We start from the raw sequence: 20,717 nt of genomic DNA, 5'->3' as shown, positions 1-20,717 counted from the left end.
CCTTAAATTAATTGCTTGTTAGAGCAGGCAAGCATTCCCAGTCCAAATATTAAGCTCATTTGCTGTTCTGATTTACTAAACAATTACTTTCTAGTGTTTTTTTTGTAAAGGTTGGCCTGCAGGGCCGAGGCTTCAACCTGACAGCACATGAACAGCTGTCTGTTCCGATAGCTTAAATAATTTGCCCATTAGGATTCTTTGAGTGACTTCACATTATTATTATCATCATGATTATAATACACTGTGAAGTAGTGTTTCGCTGACCTATAAAAACTATATAAAGAAGCCCAAATATAGAAAAACAGGCCTTTATTTAGTCTTTTTACATATGGCTTTAGCTTTTCTTTTATTACAAACTGGTTTTACAAAAAGGTTCTGAGGACTCAAATCAACCACAGGTGGAAAATCATGAAGAGGCTGATGACACTGCAAAGTTACATCTACAATCCCGCACGGTTCTGGCCACAAAGTAGTCACAGATAGAAAAAACAGCAAGGAAACAGTTGTCTCGAAACACCGCAGCACATCATCAGACAGACAAGGGACAAACCAGATGGACTGAGTCAACTGAGATGTCGCAGGTCACGGATAAGAATGTGAAAATACATGATTCACTTCTCTGCACCCAGTGATGCTCATGTCTCGTTCACGTCGCCAATGTGTTGACCCGTCGGCGTGGAATAAACATTTGATCTCGAAGCTCTTTCCGACCAACAGCTGTACCATCATGACTCACAAAATGTAAGGACACAATAAAAAGACTGCAAAAGCAAAAGGCCAGTATGTTACAGCCCAGTGTTGAGTGACCTGGAGCGTGTTGACCGATTTCATCCTAAACCCCAGTCGTTAGCCACCACAACATCTAGTTTCTAAACAAGATCAGTATTCTCTACGTCTAATTACTACAATACAGCTCTGTCAATCAGTTATTTGATTCAGTGGAATTAGAAGACAGAATCAAGAGTATCAAATGCATACTTAAAAATCATTAACACCGCATTACATTAGATTGCACTGCATCTAGATTCAGTTTTCAACGATCCATCGGCTGACACTCGACGCGTATAAAAAAGTTTCATTTTCCAAACTGGTTTTAAGGTTTAAGTCCATCATGAACACCGTGGTTCAAAGTTCTTGTCACAAAAGGTGTTGCATAAACAGGATATGAAGTCTTTTGCATACAGAGGTCTGCAGAGTGGACTCGGTCTCATGTCTCTCTCCTCGCCTTCTTCTTCTTTGCCGGTTTGGCCGCTTGGCTCTCCTCAGGTTTTTCTGTGGAAACACAAAAAGTCAGAAGATTAGTGACATAACTCTAAACATGTGATTCACATTTTTTTTTACTCATTATCCAAGCTTTCCAAAATGCTGAACAGCATCTATACGATACCTCTTCTATTTCACGAGGAGGCATCCAGTGTAACGCCCCACTAAAGTTTAAATGTGCTTACTTTGTTGTGTTGGAGCAGAAAGGTTGTTCTGCTTGGCAGTGAGCTCTCCGTCAGTTGGCTTCTGTGGCACTTGTGTGACAGGGGGTTTCTGGGATATGTTGTCCTTCACTTGTTGCTCCACTCTTGCCTACAAGAAAAAGAGGCATGTGTCCTTTTTTGTTTGTTTTAATCACCTCAGCAGGAAATTAAGAAATGGTGCGGTGTTGAATATGACAAAATAGGAACTGTTCTGCAGAAAAACCCTGTTTGCATGATCTGCTCTGGCGACAGACATCACCACCACTGACCTCGACAGCAGCTGCTTTGATAGGCTGGACGGCAGCAGCAGTCAGAACAGGTGGCTGCTTCTTCACAAAGGCTGCAGGTGTCGCTTCCTTCTCCGGCTCCTCGACCTTCACGGGACACGAGCAAAAGTTACATCAACATGTGCAGTGAATTCAAAGTAAACTTTCCAAAAAAGACTATTATGAATTAGCTCAAAAGGCCAATAAATCATTTAAGTAATTAATAGCAATATATTCTTAGGTTATACATGTTTTATGTACTTATTGCACAGAAAGAGTGTCACAATATTCAGGCTCTCTTGATTTTTCTACTACATTTGCAAAACAATTTCTTACGTCATTTGTTTTTTGCAAACTGTGTTTTCTTGCGTTATCCTCACAAGCAGTTACCTGGCCAGCTGTTCCTCCCTCCTCAGCAGTCTTCTTCTTCTTCTTCTTTTTCTTTTTAGTTTTAGCTGCCCCATCAGCAGCAGTCTCTCCCTTGTCCTTCTCATCTTCATCATCGTCCTGACAAACGGAAAAAAAACAGGCCAGTCAGTGTACATGAAACACATGTTGACGGAATTTTCTAATTACTCTGCCATTTACTGACTGCCAGAAGGGTTGGACATAGAGCCAACCTGCTTATTTGAACATGGGGCATTAGAAATAAATGTAATCTAAAACCACCAATTAGGTGATAACTAGCCAACTAGGTGCTAGCTAGCAGAGAGACAGATTGATATTATTTGTTCTCTTACCAGTCACTGATGGATGTACTTTAAAACCAACTGATTTCTGATGTTCCCAAATATCATTATTTGATGACAACATTACCAGCAATAAACCAGAACAAACATTACAACTGCATTTGAAACGGCAGTGAAAACATGGGCGGGGCAGCACGATAATGAATGAGTGCAAGGATGGGTTGAAGAGATGCTGGCTCTGTTGAAGCAACAGGATTTGCTTTCTATGGTGCCATCTGGTGGTAGCATCAAGAAAACAAGGACAGCGCTGACAAACAGCAATGTATGAGACTATATTCATTTCTCATGCTATGACACAACAAAATATCTGCCATGAAGAGTGTTTAAGAACATTCTGTGTACATGCACTCATTCCTGAGAAGCGGTCTGATCCGTCACAATTACAGAACACACCTGTGTGGGTGTACCGTGGGTGTGCAGCGGTAATTATATCGGAAAAACAAAATAATGACAAATGCTGGGTGTGTCCTCCATTCCATTGAAGTATATAATGTTAAGTCACTGCGATCAGCAGCAGGGCCACCGTCAGATGGTTAAAGTACCATCTAGTACTCTGCACCCAGGAGTACTAGATGGTTATTCCTTAAAATTCCAAGTAATTCCCACAATGCTTAGTTTTGTCCCCAGCCTGGGCATACTTACAGCAGCTCCAATCAACAGATCAGCCTTGGAGGGCTCAGGAAAGTTCTGCTCCAGAGCAGGAGGGGGCTCAGGGGTGGGCTCTTCGTAGTTGCCCCAGGCTTCAGATGGGGCGTTCCAGTCGGAGCTGGGGTCCGCTGCACTACCATCTGGGAAACACAAACCGCCATCAGAAAAAGACAAGTGTAAATCATACATCAAAGATAAACAAAGCACTTATATTATCCTTACTGAGTCCAGACCACTCGTCGGCTACTCTTGGCTTACTGAGCCAGGGCAGGTCGCTCACGGGCTGGGGCTCTGCAAAGGCACAACAACAACAACTTAACCTGCAATCCACAAGGGATACTCTGGGAAACTATGCCATATAAGGGTTTATTGTATACTAACCAGCAGTACCAATACCCAGTCCAGTTAAAGACACCAGATTTCGCTCCGTGGCCATCTCCCTGTCAATGACAGTCCACGAATCTGAAACACACATATCACAGATACTATAATGTTAATAATTTTATCTGTACGGATGTGCAGAGGTAAATCTTTATGTTTAGTCATTACACCGTTTTATCTTTAACTAGATATTGAGAAAATCTCACCACTAGGTCCGTTTAGTAGCCACTCTGAAGCATTTGATTTGCCCCGCTGCCTTCGAAAATCTAGATGAGTATCATGTGATTTGATCGAAGGCTCAAGCCCAGCAACTAAATTAGCCTTGGGCTGAGATTGTTGCCGTTTCCAAGCCTCGGATACGTTTTCATTATATTGTTTTACAATGTTTTTCAAATTGAGTTCTGACAGTTTTATAAGATGGTGACTAAAAACAGAATTTTATGCTGATTGGTCACATCTAGCTTATCAATGCATCGCCAACTCTGACAATGTAGAGCTTATCAGGCATTAAGTGCTTCATGGAATGCCATAAAGCTTTTACAGGTCAGTGGTAAAACATTTTTACCATCAATATCTGCTCTCCACAGTGATGCTGGTTCTCTACTGGTTGTCCAGGGGCCTGCTTTCGGAGCAACGGTAGGAGCAGGAACCTTTACAGCCATGTCAGTCACACCGGCAGCCACCGCTACCACCTCACTGCTGTTAACTGATACCAAGAGAGACACTTAACACTCAGCCGCAATAAACACAGAGCAGGTTGGCGACACGTTCAATATGGGAGTTCCCAATGGAGCATGTTGTGACCTTTGGATCCATTAAAGATTTTTGCATTGATGATATCAGTTATTGGGGTGTCTTTCTGAAGTGGTCACAGATGAAGCATTTTCTGCTGATAATTACCTTGAGATACAACAGCCTCGACCTTCTCTGGCTTCACTTTTGTAGATTCTCCGGGAAAAAATAAATAAATAAAAGGTCAATATATATCTTAAGTATAGCATATAGGAGAGCATGCTCATTAGAGAGGGGGAGTGTACACACACACACACATAAAACAGTAAAACACTTCAGGGAAAACTCACTCTGGGAGTCAATTAAAGTCCTGTATTTATAGTCTGTCCTGTTAATAAGAGACTAACCAAAGCCAACAACAGCCTATACATAACAGACAAAAACACGTCTCTCTTGGTGCCATATTAGGCTGTTTGTCCAATATGGCCTGGAGGCTTTGTGTGACACAAAACACTGTTGCAAACTCCTTCCCTAATCCAATTTAAAAACTTCTCCAAAACAGCAAATCCCAGCCTGAATGAAAACAAATATGGTTTGATGAGTTACGTCTTAAGAGCCACCTTTTTTCTTCTTCTGGCTGGCAGATGTGGGCGCGGCAGAGGCCTTGGGCTGCTCTGGGGGAGTTCTTGCATGCGTGTCCCCTCCTCCCGGACTGGCAGAGCCATCACTGGAACTCTTGTCCTTCTTGCGTTGCTCACGTTTCTCCTTGTTGCTGACCTTGGTCTCCCATGTGCCTGAAAAGCACCGTTAAGTGCAGCATGGAATTAGTTGCAAAATACTGGGAGGTTTCATTATGGGATTAGTGAGGAAATATGGCATGGATTAGGCAGGCAATAGATTTCACCTTCTTCTGGTTCTTTGCCATCTGCCGTCACCGTCTTGGTCTCCTTTACAGCCTGTTTGGCCTTCTTCTTGGACTTCTTTAACTAAAAGTAGAGAAACAGTGTGCATAAAGGAAAAAGGAAGGATAAAAACAAACAAAAGAAACATCTGGGGTTGTGAGACTAGGTTTAAAGAAAGAGGGGAAGGGCTAAAGCAGAGAAATTATACAGCACATATGATTTCATTTCCAAGAGCAGCAACTGGGCAAGCAGCCCCATGCTGACTGATCCATGGGCAGTCAATCAAATCAGCACGCTCAAGCCACGTCTATTTATAAGTGAAACTACACCCAATGTCCAAGACTCCCTAAATATATAACATATCCTTTTTGTGAACACTATTTTTACATTCTTAGCATATGCCCAATTACATCTTCTGACTCCAGCACCTTTAGGGACCACACTTTGTGGTATTCAGAGAGAGGCATTAGATGATAAGGCTGCACTTTGTGCCGTCCTAAACCGGGAGCCACCCTCCAGGATTTTTGCTGCATCTGCAAGTTAAAAACTGTAACCCAACACTGACAGCTGGTCTGGCTACATCACTGCAGGGTGACAGTGAGGAATGGTGGCGTTTTCTCAACCGCGTTACATAGCAGAGGACCCGCAAAAATAATGATATTCAGTCATTTATATAAACATAATGTGGGGAAGTCCATTACACTGGACAAACTATCGTGGTGTGTCGGTGTTGCAGCAAAATTACCTCTGCAGCCTTCCCAGCCTTGACTTCTGGTGTTGGCGGCTGATGATGTGGCACTATCTCATCCGATGCTATGGCTTCTTCCTGCGGTTCAGGAACAGCTCTCCCGTTTGGCTGGGCTTTCTGGGATGCACACGTGAAAAACAAACGTAAAGGGCAATGACAACGTTCAGATATATCCCCTCCACGCAAACAATATGCAACATATCAGCCGAGGCTCGCACAGGCAGGTCGGACACTAGCCCGAAGCTAGCTAGGGTTTTGGCCATGACATGATTCAACTGTCACTGTGGCGTTAGCTTGACAGCTAGTCTGGCTAACGATACGGCTATCAAGCTAGGAGAAGGGTGTAGACCGGTTTCATTTAGGCTACGCACCTTTTCTGCCTTCTTCTTCTTTTTCTTCGGTTCTTCGGATTTGACAGGTTTGCCGGCACCTCGCGTCACATCAATGCCGTCGTCAACGGAGCCTACGGCGGGTTGTTTCTTGAAGAGAGACCGGCAAGCCGAGGCCCACAGAGCGAACATCAGCACCAGCCCGGTACATGCCGCTAAGAGGATCACCCATGGTGGAATAAGCTCGGGCTTCAGTCCCAAATCCACGCCGAGCTCGGAGCGAAGCAGCCCCAGACCTTTAGACAACAGTTCATTGAAACGGCTCGTCAGCAGCTCGACCTGCTGAGAGGCCGCGTCCTGCCACTGCTCCATTTGATTTTCGAATAGACCGATTAGTCACGCTTTGATTGCCACCGTTAGCCGCGCTAGCCTGCAGTGCTAGCTAAAAATAACGGAACGACTTCGACATGATGGAAGACAATACATTCATCCAGTCATCCGCCAGCCACATCGACCTAGTCAGACAGCCAGCTCGCTAGCTAAATCGCTTTAAGGCGGTGGTAGCACACTCAAGTTAGCTTACTAGCAAGCAAGCTAGCGGATATCATTGTAAGATAATATGCCTCCGTTAGCTGACCACCGAGCACAATGTGACCGCGAGCAAGCCAGGTTCACCTCATATGGCTCAGTTTTGACTGGAGGAAAAGCGGTGCATTCACTGTCACCTGTAATGTGGAGTTTCCGGGTAGATAATAGCAACCGCGTATCGTCGCAACGTATTCAAAAGAAGAATTTGAATACCAATTAACAATTGTTGGTTTCGCAGCTTTTTTTATTTAATACATTTTCGCCATGTTTTGTAAGTGACGGCTATTATCATCTAAAATACAGCACTCCCCTGTATTGTTATTTTCCAACATTTATTGTACATTTGTTAGATGTTAACAAAACCCCATAAAGAACACAGCCCACTATTTCGGGTCATATTGAAATTTCCAAACAAATTGACAAGGTCACAAAATTCCATTTTTCACTAAACCTAGTGAAGGCAACACAAACGGTCCACCAATGAAAAGGCGCCGCTAAGATTTCTGCTATTGTGATTGGCCCTAAATCGTCGGCGTCACAGGAAATCAACCTCCTCATTACATTACACCAATGTACCACCAATCCCCTACTACCCTTAACGTAAATCACTGAGAAAAATAATAAAGAAAAAAATCAGGCCAGACAATTTATTTGCATCCAAGTTTATTTTGAAATTCCCTACTCCCCCTGTACAAGAAAAAAAGGACTTTCCACAAAGGCAGCAGTGAACTGTCAGTGATAGTACTTTTCTAGGGAAGGAAAAAAAACTTATAATCACAGTGTCTTCTTTTCTTCTTTTAAATACTTCTACTGCTGTCATCTTTGGCTGGGTTTCGGCAGACAGCTTTCTGTCAAACCACATTCCTGGGAAGCAAAAGTTTTAGCCAATAGAGCAGGGCTGTGGGCTTTACGTTTTACAGTGCCAATGCAGGAATGTTCTGGACTGTATACCTCTTCTTCATCAACACAAAAGAAAAAAAAACAATAAAAATTGAAATAAAAATAACAAGCTGTTTGTGTTCACAACACAAACAAATATTACCGCCTGGGGAGATAGCGACAGTATGTCGAATTTCATAAAATTGTATAGACAAAAAATAAATCTACAAAAATGGAGCTAGGTAAATATTACACAACAGTAAACATGTTTTTATTTTTTTCCTTTTTTTAAACTCTGTCAACCCTCTACACAAAACCGAAGTTCTTGGTCTTAATGGCTAGCAGGAGTTTCTGTTTGAGTATCTGTTTTGAAGAATAGAGTGGCACGTAGAGACGTGAGATGCAGGTATTGGCTGTCGGGAGGTGCTGGTCGTCTGGAGGCCGGATGGTGATGGAGGGCATCGGCTGGAAACCCTCCTCGCTGGCGGGCAGAGAAGGGCTGGAGGTCCAGAAGTACACCTGAGGACAAAGAAAATCGGTCTATTTTTGCCATTTCCATTTTAATTTCAGAAAACTTTTGTTATGTTAAAATGTTTATGTACTGGAATAGGTAAGATACAATGGACTAAATTGTTGTTTCCACAGTTTGTTTAAATTATGCTTTTCAGCGACAGATTTGCAAAGATGTGGCTGTGTACAAGCCCATGCTCATGCTCCGTCACATGCATGCCTAGTGGTGTCAATTATCCAAATCCACTTTTGGATTTTACAGTCACGATTCAATTAAATGTTTGATTTTTAAAAAATTAAGCACCGACGGTGATGCCATTGTAAGAAGATGCAAGTCTCGATTCATTAAGAATAGATCCTTGTTTACATGTGATAACATATTTCACAAATCCATTTGAAACAAACTGTTAAACATCAAAGAGCAGATCCACTTCATGGCAGGAGGTTACTTTACAATAACGGGTTGGGTTTCTCAGAATTTACCTGGTGCACATGAATGCACCATGAAATCCCAGTTGGTGCACATGCTTTACCTTACAAAGTGATGTAAAAACTCAATCAAATTTAAATGGTGTTCTTAGCTGGGAGCTCCATTTTTGCTGCAGTCTACAAACTGTAGCTTTTCTGTTAACGCTTTGGTTGTTGGCGTAACTCACAAAGAAGACAAAATGTTGCCTCTTGTGACTTTAGGGAAGCAGGAGGATTAGCACCTCTGACTGGTGTCTCGAAAACTGTAGCTGCAGGCTACCTTATTTGAAGGGTTTCGTTTTCCCCCCCACTAATACTGCTTTTGACTTCGAAGGTCAACAACAGCTCATTTTGATCGATTTAGAAATTAAATCATGACACCCCTATGCCAGCTCGTCCATATTGAAGAATAATGATTAAAACAACAACAGACTTACCAGATCTTGTCTCTCAGTCATGCTCATCTTCTCCACTATGGACCAAAACCAGCGTTTAAACTGCAGGAGTTTGTCTGCATTTTCCCCTGTTGGATGGAGTACAAGTCTTTGCTTACTCTGTTACAGCAAACATCTACAACATGTCAATACTTCTGAATTCATGCAGGGAACCAAGATGAAACAAGAAAATGGACAGGAGCAGATACAGAGCAGAGGAGATCCAGACAGAGCAGCATACCAGATTCATCATTGAAGGAGGTGAAGCTAATGAGCATCTGGACGTTCACTTCTCCGCAGCCGTTGACCAGTAGCCTGAAGTCCTCGGCCGTCAGGTCCTCCAGGGCGTTCTTAGGAAGCACATCCAGCAAACCCTTCCTCATCGCCTAGGAAAGACAAAGACACACATCATAATAGTGTGAATACACATTTTGGTGATGACGTACTGGAAGAACACATTAAGTAAAGTGTTTACTTACATGGAGAGGCTGCTCAGCCACCACCAGCATTCTGTGCTCAGCATACTTCCTCACATACTCGTACACATTGAGAGGGGTTACTGGCATGTTGACCCCACCAGACAGAAGCTCCACCTGAACCAGGAAGAATAAAGCAGCGACAAACACGTTATGGATCAACATTCTTCAGTATTCAAATTCTGCTTTTAAAAAGCTGAGCCTCAAGCTGTACATTTAACATATCAATGTTCTGTGATGCAACAGAAAAACAATCACAATAGTTGATTTTCCTCATAAATAGCTGATACTTACATTTTGTATGAGGATGCATTGAATAAGGACGACTGACCATAAGTTGTACATATATTTAAAAAGATAAAATATGTGTTTTGGGTCTTAATTTGTGGAGTAGTCACGAACGGTTACTGAAATAAAGTTATTTTTTCGAATTCTCTTCTACAGAAACTGTTACTGTGTTCGCACTGATCTATATAAACATGTATTTTTGTAATTCACGTTGCAAATAATAAAACAAGTTGTTTACTGTACCCGGTAGCCTTGTGCTTGATAACAGAGCTACTTTTTATGAGCATTGCTCCTACATTCTCGCCAGCACTGCCGTTCTGCAACACGCATGCCTTGTTTTAATGTAGTGCTATTTTAACTCTGAACAACATGAGCTAAGAATGACTTTGTTAGCACTCTAGTGTTACAATCTACATTTGGCGACATGATGACAGGGTAGTCTTTTACCTGTCCTGCCCCTTCCTCTTTGCAGAGGTCAATGGCGAAGGCGAGGTCCATGGCAGCAAATACGGCATCTGCTTCACCAGCCTGAGAGTGGCGGATCAGCTGCCGCAGGCTCTCATACATGACTGGGTCGAAGAATGCAAAGTCATGCCAGTTCACCTGCAGTGACAAAGATAAGTACGTTTGGCAACTTCATTCTGAAAAGCACCATCATCAAACAGGGTCTTATTGTAGGTTCAAAAATCTATTAAATCTATCTAAAAAAGCAGATTTTCTCTTACCTTCCTCCCAAGCAGCACTTTGATGACATGTCTGTTCAACGTGATTGGACAGAGTTCATTTTGAAGCAGACATAACCCCAGTATTCTGTAGAGAAAATATAACATTCAATTATTATTTCCTACTCTGTGAAACATATCACTCACTAATAATCTCCCCAGAAGATTTTGACCAAACTATACCCAATATAAGTCTCTTCATGTTTGACCAATAAAGAAGACGATTCATTACCTGCCAATGTTTCGAAAGCAGTTCAGCCTGGCCTCTGTATTCTTGCCGGGCCGAGGTGAGTAGAAGCCTCTTTTGCCAGGCTGGTAGAAGAGAGGGGCGTTGTCGTCCCCATCATCTGGGTCGTCCAGCTCCATGTCAACCACACTGCGGGTTGAGCCGTGACGCTTACGGTTCTCCTGCTGCTACAATGACACCAAACAGAGGAGGTTGTTTAGAAGGTATGTATTGTATGTTTATAGGAGAGACATTTGTTAGCATCCCAAACCACCACCGATTATTTCCAACAGAAATTAAATGACTGTCATGACATGTTGGGGACAGTAATGAGTAATTTGTTTACTTGTGCTTTCTCTGGAGCCTCCAAAAGACCCAGGTCCAGTATACTGTCAGCACCATTTTCCCTGGAAGAGACAGAAACCAGAGGCTCATAGTTAGTTCATAAAGCTTCACGATGCATGGAAACTCTGCAACAATTTCATTTTTATATAATTTATAGTCAATCCACACAGCACTTTGAGGTGTCATGTGGGATGACAGCAGGACATTATGATCCACAACAGATGCTTACCTTCCATGTGCAATGAGAAGCTCCATGGCCTCCTCCACCCTGGCTCGGAGAGAATCCTCACTAGCCAGCAGCAGCAACAGCTGGGCAGGGGACAGCTCCAGCAACATGCCTGTTATTTTACTGGCAAAAGCCTGAAGAGACAAACACACAGCCAGTTAATTATTCCACTCAAGTCATTTTGTCAGTCATATATGTAGTTGTGTAGTGGAATAGTCCAAATATGCTTCAACACCATTTGAAAATTGATGCAGTTGGATGATGGCAAAGTTAAGATAATCATCTTGCTGTTTGAAAGTCAATTTCATGCAAATCTGGTGGTAGTCACAATGTTTTGATCTGTTCTTACAAATAGATAAAAATCAGGTTTTGGTTTCACTGAGCTTCAGCAGATACAGATGATTTATTTACCGGTTGCATTGCATGAACACGTGGGTACAGCCTTTCACCCAGGGCTTGTCTGTGTGCAGGCAGAGGGTCAGGCTCATCACTGGGGTTGCCCTCTGACGAAGGCCTGAAAGGCCTGGTGTCTATGGAGAGCTGCCTCCTCGAGTCTCTGTAGAACAAAAACATGGAGGTTTGTCCGAGTGTGGAAAATGTTTTTGTTTGTAGGAGGGGAATGTGTATTAAGTTGACGGTAACCTGTCTCGGTCTCTACGAGATCCTGCTCGAAGCCCTCCACTTCTCCTCTCTCTTTCCCGGTCTCTGTTTCTCAAACGCTGCATTAGATCTACAGACACAAACACATGCACACAAACACTGAATATAACACCTTCAATGTTTAGTGTAAATTTCTTATGTTGAAAAAACCTTATCACTCATGTGATGACTGCTTGAACCATCATTATAGTACCATTGAATGCAACAATGAATGAGTTCCATAGTACAGTATAGTTTCTATGTATTGTCATACTTGAATTGTAATCGTGATGACACGTACTGCTGGCCTGCATGCCCTTGCTGACACTCTGAACACAGTCCAGATTGGGCAGCTTATCGTTGGAAAGGAGGGCCAGGGCGATGGCCGTGTAGAAGCTGCGGGCCACGCCGCTGCCCTCGCCTGGCTCATCTTTGAAGGTGACCTTCACCCGGTGCACAGCCATGGGTGTAGTTGTGCAGCGCCTGCCAAAGTGTGTGTTTAGCTGACGCATGGTCTGTTGTATTAGCTGGTCTCGATCCCGGTCCACCTCCAGGGCCAGGTCGCGGGACTGCAGGTTCCTCAGTTTCTCCATCTCTCGACGGAACTTGGATTCCTTTACCTCAAAGCCGCCCAGCTCAGTGAGGATCTGGGATAAACAATGGAAATTACAAAATTGTAATGACCCTGCTATCCGACATAAATCATCCGAAAATGGAAATTATGCACTTTTTAAAACTTTAAAAAATGTCCTGTATCCCACTTTTGCCTCCGCCGTGTGTGTGTGTGTGTATGTATAACTGCACTTCAAATGCATGCACACACACACAAAGACTGTGTCAGGACCCACATGTGGGTAGTCAAATCCTTTTGCATAATTTTTAATTTTCATCATCTTTATTTAACATTTATATCTGCAGTAAACCTTGATCCATATGAGGGAACCTGAATGTTTGTATTGTTCTGATTACCTAAGGCAAACACATCCATAAATATTGGATGTATATTCCAACATTCCAGTACTAAGAAAGACATTTCTATTGGGATGCCCATGTTGCTTTCTGCTGGGAGCTTATGTAATTTAGATAAAGCATATTCTAACCCTCAACTGTCATATGAATACTCATTGCAGTATCCATTTTCAAGTAAAAGTTCAGTTCAGTAAAAGCATCTATTCAAGTAGGAGTAGGAGGGGTAAGGTCAAGATAATTGCTACTTTTACTTGTAAATAAATAACAGATCAATTTACCGATCCAGGCTCGGCTCCAACATCTTCCATGAAGACACGACCAAAGAGCTCCAGTGACAGACGCCAGCGGCCTAGTAGCATGTCGTGTGAGATCATCATCCCCATGAAACTACAGTGAGGTCTGGAGAGACAAAGGAACACAAATTATGATGCTGTACTTGCATTTTTAAATGCATATAAAGCAAATAATTTAATTTAATTCTGATTAGGATCACTGTTGTCTTTTAAAAAGTATGAATATTTGCATAATCCGTGGCAATTTAGTGATGCCAGTATCAGATTTGATTAGATTATACAGTATGTATAAATATATATTTAAAAAAAGGTTAATTCCGGCTACCAAGCTTATATCTGAGGGACAAAAGTCAACATCATAAACACAGATTAGTGTTTGGTACCTGAATGATGGGAGGGGAGGTCCATCACTTTCAGTGAGGCCTATCTCAGCAAGCAGGCTGCTCTTCAGCTGGGCAGCGAGGTCATGGGGTGAAGGGCCTGGTTTTGAAGCCTCCATCTCCTGCTCTGCTAGTGTCTGGTTCTCAGCGCTCCGCTGGCCAGTTTCCATACTCATCACATTCTTCAGGTTGGCTGAGTAAGACATCTTCGTAGGGAGGATCTGTTCAGAGTGGGGTTTCCGAGTAGTTCTTTAGCAATATGAACAGATGTCTTTGGTGTCGACAGTTTCATGATGAAAGAATGGAAATATGGAAATGGGCCACAGACCACAGGCTGTGTTCCGATATCCACACTTTAATTTCAGGGTAAGCAAAAATTACTACCCAAATTGTCCATTATTTATGACTGTCCATTAATTCCAATGCTCTCAAATACCATTGAAAATAATGAGGAAATAATGAATCATGGATGGTTTTTACAGATTTCTATGTAAAAGTGTATTTACTTCAACATTTCCAGGTTATTTGTTATGCATGGATATTAGAACACAGCTGTCAGCGTGTTTGTCCAGTGAAGAGGGGTGGTATACCTGAGAGGGGGAGGGTACAGAGGAGCCCATGTTTACCTCCAGGCAGTTCCTGTCCATGCTTGCCTCAGCCAGGCCTTTGGTTGCCATGTAGGAGGAAGAGTACAAACCCTGAGAGGGACGACCGAAGAGATCCTCCTTCCTGGCATTAGGCTGTTAGAGATGAAGCAAAATTAAGATGAAGCCAAACAGCGCCTGGGCATTGATATAAATAGCATGGTAACTATTATGTCAGGCTAGCTACGGTATGCTCATGTGTTGGTGTAGTGTTCTGCTAGCTCTGCTCTGTGCTTCTAAGAATCCACTGGCTCTGCCTCGCAACAGGGAGAGACTGAACTTGGCTGCATGTATTTCTACATCTTTCAGCCATCATCAGCTGCTTATCTTTCTGTGTGTAGTGACTCTCTTTTTATCAATTCATACATTGTGCAATGTGGAGAAGAGTCATTGAGTAATGTGGACATCACATTTTTCACAGATAGCCTCTCTCTTGCCAGTGTTTCCTGGGCCATTGAGACAGAGATGGCATGGCGTTGCATGCTGTTAAATGTAAAGAAGTTGTGGAGTGCATCTTTAACCCTCTCCATCTTCACGGTCTCACACAAAAGAGACTGAGCAGCGATTCTGACCTGCAGGAGGTGGGGCTGGTCTGCCAGTGGGATGGCCTCAGCCAGGGGAACATCGAAGGGGTTGGGTGGGATGCAGCCCAGGAAGGTCATGGAGTCAGAGCGTCGGAAGAAGGGGTGGTTCTGACCCGTTTCAGCCGGGACTGGGTCATCATCCTTGTCTTGCAGAGTTGAACCTGAGGTAAAGCAGAAACAAATCTGTCAGCACACCGACTAAAATGACCAAGCAGTTCTTAAACAATATTCAGTGAGTCATATATCAGATATTAGTTCTCTGGCTCACTTTGATTGGTGTCCTCGTCGTTCTCATGTTCAGAATCCTCATTGTCCAAACCCAGCTCCAAAATCTCTCGATTCCTACCAATAAAAAGTTAAATTGGGTTAGAAAACACTATTAAAAATAGTAAAGCATATTCACAGACATTAATTAGATGTAATTTACAACAATGGTTAATCAAGTGCCCTAACAACCACTATTTTGCTATATAATTTGTTGAGCAAGAAAATAGCCAGATATGCAATTCTATGCAGATAATTCAGTTGTCTAAATTGCAGAATCCCATCTTTAACAACAAATCCAAAAATGGCAACTGTAAACTGGACTTTCCCCCTCCCTGTCTTATGTTGCCAGTAAAGCAAACTTTCAGTTTCTGACATCAAAAACAGCATTTTCACTAATTTTGTTCATTTACCTTTTTCTGTCCATCTGTGGGGTGTCCAACGTGGTCTGCTGGTTCATAGCTTTAATCCAGTAGATAAGAGCCTGGAAAACGTAGGCCACGTGTTTTAGTGAGCACACGTCCAGCACAGGAAGCACATCGGAGTGTTCATCGTTGTGGGAGCGCATCAGTGATAAGGCATAATTCAGGAAGTCGCCCCGCGCCGACATCATGCCCTGGCGAGCTGTCAGCAGGGTAGCTGCTCTCCTGAAATAAACAAAGGACACACAAAACCAGTGAGAACGCTACAAACCTCATTCACACCAGAATGCATAATTATGATGTTAATTCAATACAAAGTCTGGATTACTGTTTTTTTCCAACTATCCCAAGCATTTCTAGCATTTCCAGCTACTCAAGGCGCTTTACACTACATTCAGTCTATTCACCCATTCACACACATTCATACACTGATGGCAGAGGAGCAGCCTGCTCAAAAACAGACTCAGTCTGCAAAGGCCTTAACTGTCACATGTATAGTCTGATCAGTTGATAACCGTTTGGTGATAAAGAAGAATTACAAAAATGTTTATTTTACCTGCGTCCTTCCAGGGTGCGGAGGCTGGCCTCCTCCCGGGCCGTCATGCGTTCCCTGCGAGCCGAGTGCTGGGAGGCGTGCAGCGGGTGACTGGGGTGACCCGGGTCTCCAGCAGATGACAGAGCCGAGCCATATCGCAACTGGGCCTCAGTGGAATCCATGATCGACACCATCCAGTTCCAGGTGGGAATCAACTTTTCTTCGACGTAGTTCTAAATCAAATCATTACACAGATCACATTTTTAATTAATAAAACAAGATAATGTTCAGGCAGTGATTGTTGTGAGCTGGATACAGTGCAATTCAAATAAATATAAAAACAGGGAGGGGTATTGGCAGGGATCCCCCAAAACATTATTTTGATTCTTAAGGTAAACCTAAGTTTTACAGTGCTGTACTGTTGCAATATTACAATTTGATTTGGGCTTATATTTGTTATTGGTAAATTCAACAGTTGAAGTGTCTTCAAAAGTGGCACCCAGAATAATACAAGTTAACTCAAGCTTAGTTTATTGCACATGTTAAAAAGTGTACTGATATAAGACAACAGTCTTTTGCTCAATCAAATCAGGGTCATGATGATAAATGACAAAGTTCTGGTAACACTGTATCATAATATTTTTTTTTTCCAAAGCATATGCAATGATTGTTCAATGATTGGTACCGAAACCTAAATAGATTAATAATGTTCTATTAATGGTGTCCTTCAGAAATCAGTAGGTTGGTGCCTTGGTAGGGTAGTAGAGATTCTTGATCACCACAAGATGGCAGTGTATCTTACCTGCAGATTGACTGCATCCTGGTAGGTGAGTTTTACAGCAGCAGGGTACTGCGAGTACACTAGATGGTTGTACTTGGGAATCAGACTCATGAGGTCTGAGATCTGCCTAATGACGATGCTGTAAGCCCTGGCCAGGCTGCTAGCAGATGTCAGATAACTGCTGGAGTTGCTGGCCTCCAGAGCCGCCGCCGCGGCAGCAGCACTGGAGCTGATGGCACTGGAGCGACGCAGGTTGGTGGGGTCGATGTATATCAGGCCAGTGGAGCTCGCTGTGAAACAGACCATTTTAGGTACAATCAATACCACAATCAGACCATTTTCTTGACAGTCATCTGGAACCAAAAACAGCCATTTTTCACAAAAAGACACTGACCAGCTGGTGCTGAGGAGCTGGAAGGAGCGCTTCCAGTGGCCCTCTGGCTGGGGGTGTTTCTAACAGCCCACTGCATGGAGCGAGGAGCCTGGGCTGCACTGTTAGCGTGGGAAGCGCTTGTTGTCCTTTCCAGCGGCTCATCCACCAGGAACGTCTCCTGGTCGACATCGTCACTCTGGCTGCTGCTGCTGTCGGAATCACTGGAGTCATTAGACTGGGAGTCATCCTCTGAAAAGAAGGCAGGGACACTGCTGGCACCTTCAGAGAGGAGGAGGTGGATATGGGAGGAAGAAAAAAGACAAAAGGAGACAAGTTTAATGGCTTGTGTGTTAATCTCACCTCCCTTGCTTTTATCTTTTACATCAGATTTATCCAGGCAGGAGTGCGGGTTAGTGAATCACACCACTACAAGGCCAAACAACAGTAATAGGATGGTGACAAATATGAGCCTGAAGTCAAAACAACGGCTGCACTCTGTTGATCGCCTTGTGGTAAATAACGTCTGACTTAATTTTCTGCATTTTTTTAAGATGATTGGAAATATCATTAGACAAAAGACCAGCAATATCTTAATTGAACTGAATATTCCAAGTGGAAATTAAACAACACCATCATTAGTAAGAAATAGACATTTTAGATGACCAAGGAGAAGAAAAAAAAACACACCACTTGGAAAAGCTACAAGTTGATTAGTTTGTTATTTGGGTGAAAGGGAAAAAAAGACTACACTTGTGGAGAGTGACAGTATTAGTTAAAAATGACAGACACAATAACAGTGGAATGTGAGAAAGGGACAGCTGAAGGAACTCTCAGCAGGAATCTGTGTATGCACTTTGCAAATTCACTCTCGCCCTGACATCTGTATATGCATTGAAGTAAAGAGGAGCTCATACCAAAAATAGGAAATGCCAAGGACACCCTACTGCCTGCAAATGAAATACATCGGGTATTCAGCCAGGGACCACTTTGTCTGCTGTATCATTAGCGCTCCAAAACATAAATCCCCACAATCCAAAATGCTGACTGTTAAGCACCAATGATTTTGTGAGGACTGCATTAGTCTGCAATTCAAGGAAAATACACCACAGTGCAGCAAGACAGCAATGCAATTTCTATTTAGTAAGCAGTTGGAGCCTCAAGATTTGGAAAGATTTCAGTTTTAAGGAGGTCAATGAGAAAGGTGACCGCATTCCCACCAAAAACTCAAAAAAAGGAACAGTACAGTTTTAGGGAGGGGGATTTAAAAGGAAATCCCGAATCGAGTCTAAACTGAAAGATCAAAAACAGCTGTTGACCAACCTGCTTCAGAGCCAGCGGTGGCTGCAGTGACGACGCTCCGGCGGCCGCTCGCATTATCCTGATTGCTGTGGTTACTTTCGCTGTCGCTCTCCGTTTCAGCTGCTGCCAGGAGATCCAGCTCCATGTCGCTTCCTGAAAGCAGAAGCGACAAAAAAAGATGCTCACTCACTGCTAGGTGGAGTTTTCAGATTCAAGTTCACAACACACAACACTATGAACAACAGTTAATTCTCTTGCATTCCTATAAAAAGCAGGGTGTGTCTCACCATCCTCGTCATGCTCATCATGCTGCCCTTCTGCCTCAGCATTTTCCTCTCCCTGTTCCTCTTGGTCGTCATGATGATCTTCCTCACCAGCTACTCCCTCCACAACTTCAACCTAAAATGGAAGTATAGATATTTATTCAAAACTCAATGAAATCTTGCAGTGTAAGTAACACTGTGGGCTCTAGGTGGCATCATACATTCTTTCAAATTAGCCATCAATATACATGGTTTCACTTGCACGGAAAGTTCAGTATGGCCTTAATGATTTTATAATGAGGCTCCCCACCTCTTCCACATCTGCTGATACGATGTCATCCTGCTCCTCGTCTCTTCCTCTGACAGGCTGGGACTGGCTGCTGCGCCGAGGCTGGGGGTTCCTGATGATATAAGAGGCAGTTGTCTGGCTGGAGCTGGAAAAAAATGAAGCACAAGACCAGAAGCCATTATATCTAGTGAATAAGAAGAATCAATCATCTTCCTTTTGGATTGACTCAATGATTTCAGAAGGTCATTTGAGACGTGTCTCTAACCCGACTAAATTATACAATATGAGCACATTTCAATCATCCATGACAGTGATAAAAAGAAAATATCTACCATCAATATGAAGAAAATAAAGGCATTAAACCAACTGACCTGCTGGACTGGTCGGGGGAGGGCCTCGGAGGCAGCGGTTCAACAGAGAAGAGCTCCTCGCTGCCCTGAACCGCATCAATACTGGTGCTGGCCAAAGTGAACGGAGCCGTAGGTCTTGCTATTCCCATCCGCACCGGAACAATCAGCGACTCTGCTACATTACACAGCTCCTCCACAGCATAGGGCAGCAGAGCTTGGAAAACACGTCGACATTTCCCAATGGGCTGGGGGATGAAGTTGCTATAAGGAAAAGGTTTTTTGAGAAAAGACATAATCAGTATTCTGCATTAATTCAAAATGGAGCATGTCAAATGCTCATTGTTTGCTTGAATTGAACTAATTTAATTCAAATTATAATCCTTTCCTGACAACTTTCTCAAAAAAGTTGATGTGAAAACCTACTTTTTCTTCTTTGAGGAGGCCATCTCTACGCTTAGGATGACAAATACCCGGGCAACAGAGCGTAGGAACCTCCTGGTGACATTGACTGCCTCCTCTCTCCGGCCAGGGATGTACTTGTTCTGCAGCTCCTTTACGAGTGTACCCAGTAAAGTGTCTATGAACTAATATGAGAGAAAATCAAACAAAAAAAACACTGATGACCAAAATACTTCCATGTGCAAGGGCAAGTTTTAGAACATGCATTACCACTTATAACATTTAGCAGGTACCATTTAGTGTTTTCTAAGCAAGAATGACACAAAAACTGACATTTTGTTTAACATTGTGTCTGATTAGAGAAGCTGAGGAGGAAAACATCTGGCTCCTGATGCAGACAGACTAACTAGACTTACAGTGATGTCAGGAGCACACTTGACAATGAGGCAGTGGGTGAAACAGTCAAGGCGAATGGTGCCACTCTGCTGATTCAAGTAGACCTGCTCTTCAGGCAGGAGGTGTGCAATTCTGCTGCTGGCACTTAGTCTAGGAAATACAAAAGAAATATGGAACTCAAAATATTTCTGTGGCATATTTCAGTTCTTTGAGCACCACAAACGAAGTGATACTCACGGGTCTTTATTCTCCTGAGACCCAAACATGATCATAGACTTGAGGGCGTTCCAGTCCTGCAGGACCCTCTCCAGCGCCAGCTGAGCAAAGCGGGGAGGTTCTAGGTCATGGTCTGGCATATCAGAGTCTGAAAGAAGAAGAATGTTGTCATACAACAGACGCCTTGAAGAAATAATGTTTTAAAAAGCTCCAGCCTGGACCACAGTTAGTACTGTAT

The 20,717-nt window shown here is 43.0% G+C and overlaps 2 protein-coding genes across 10 annotated transcripts in view; both read right to left on the bottom strand.

Moving 5' to 3' along the window:
* Positions 1-292: 292 nt before the first annotated feature.
* On the bottom strand, positions 293-6,888 carry mtdhb (metadherin b). Of its 2 annotated transcripts, none has more exons than XM_084026679.1 (13): positions 6,264-6,888; positions 5,890-6,009; positions 5,147-5,228; positions 4,863-5,036; positions 4,411-4,458; positions 4,076-4,216; positions 3,511-3,591; positions 3,352-3,420; positions 3,124-3,269; positions 2,123-2,239; positions 1,729-1,840; positions 1,449-1,556; positions 293-1,272 (listed from the first exon to the last, which is right to left on the bottom strand). In XM_084026679.1, exons 1-13 carry the CDS (start codon positions 6,591-6,593, stop codon positions 1,208-1,210), a joined length of 1,593 nt encoding a protein of 530 aa, XP_083882805.1. In that variant the 5' UTR covers positions 6,594-6,888; the 3' UTR covers positions 293-1,207. The 2 variants fall into 2 exon arrangements, with proteins under 2 accessions (XP_083882805.1, XP_083882804.1); XM_084026678.1 differs by having other exon boundaries at positions 1,449-1,575; positions 1,736-1,840; positions 6,264-6,887.
* Positions 6,889-7,455: 567 nt separating this feature from the next.
* Positions 7,456-20,717, bottom strand: part of ubr5 (ubiquitin protein ligase E3 component n-recognin 5) — a 30,418-nt gene continuing 17,156 nt past the window's right edge. For 2 of the 8 annotated variants that reach the window (XM_084027819.1, XM_084027821.1), the window contains exons 31-58: positions 20,501-20,627; positions 20,284-20,413; positions 19,892-20,052; positions 19,490-19,729; positions 19,140-19,263; positions 18,854-18,965; positions 18,588-18,719; positions 17,289-17,546; positions 16,916-17,184; positions 16,135-16,346; positions 15,570-15,803; positions 15,161-15,234; positions 14,881-15,053; positions 14,255-14,404; positions 13,668-13,885; positions 13,270-13,390; positions 12,297-12,669; positions 12,026-12,113; positions 11,795-11,939; positions 11,387-11,517; positions 11,159-11,219; positions 10,819-11,000; positions 10,590-10,674; positions 10,312-10,467; positions 9,580-9,693; positions 9,342-9,486; positions 9,104-9,189; positions 7,456-8,207 (exon numbers count right to left, since the gene is read on the bottom strand). In XM_084027819.1, the coding sequence (XP_083883945.1) occupies positions 7,995-8,207; positions 9,104-9,189; positions 9,342-9,486; positions 9,580-9,693; positions 10,312-10,467; positions 10,590-10,674; positions 10,819-11,000; positions 11,159-11,219; positions 11,387-11,517; positions 11,795-11,939; positions 12,026-12,113; positions 12,297-12,669; positions 13,270-13,390; positions 13,668-13,885; positions 14,255-14,404; positions 14,881-15,053; positions 15,161-15,234; positions 15,570-15,803; positions 16,135-16,346; positions 16,916-17,184; positions 17,289-17,546; positions 18,588-18,719; positions 18,854-18,965; positions 19,140-19,263; positions 19,490-19,729; positions 19,892-20,052; positions 20,284-20,413; positions 20,501-20,627 (4,514 nt within the window). In that variant the 3' untranslated portion in view covers positions 7,456-7,994. The remainder of the gene's footprint in view (positions 8,208-9,103; positions 9,190-9,341; positions 9,487-9,579; positions 9,694-10,311; positions 10,468-10,589; positions 10,675-10,818; positions 11,001-11,158; positions 11,220-11,386; positions 11,518-11,794; positions 11,940-12,025; positions 12,114-12,296; positions 12,670-13,269; positions 13,391-13,667; positions 13,886-14,254; positions 14,405-14,880; positions 15,054-15,160; positions 15,235-15,569; positions 15,804-16,134; positions 16,347-16,915; positions 17,185-17,288; positions 17,547-18,587; positions 18,720-18,853; positions 18,966-19,139; positions 19,264-19,489; positions 19,730-19,891; positions 20,053-20,283; positions 20,414-20,500; positions 20,628-20,717) is intronic. The other 6 variants (XM_084027820.1, XM_084027822.1, XM_084027823.1 and 3 more) reach the window with 6 other exon arrangements.

This window comes from Eutrigla gurnardus (genome assembly GCF_963514095.1).
Source record: "Eutrigla gurnardus genome assembly, chromosome: 14".
Classification (NCBI taxonomy): domain Eukaryota; kingdom Metazoa; phylum Chordata; class Actinopteri; order Perciformes; family Triglidae; genus Eutrigla; species Eutrigla gurnardus.
Note: the sequence above shows the minus strand (reverse complement) of the source record. Positions and strands in the feature narration are given on the sequence as shown.

Coding starts and splice junctions, on each gene's coding strand:
- mtdhb (XM_084026678.1), bottom strand. CDS start 6,593: ATGGAGCAGTGGCAGGACGCGGCCTCTCAGCAGGTCGAGCTGCTGACG. Junction 5,037..5,146: donor TGGCAAAGAACCAGAAGAAG/GTGAAATCTATT, acceptor GGTGCTTTTCAG/GCACATGGGAGACCAAGGTC. Junction 1,576..1,735: donor TCAAAGCAGCTGCTGTCGAG/GTCAGTGGTGGT, acceptor TTTTTCTTGTAG/GCAAGAGTGGAGCAACAAGT.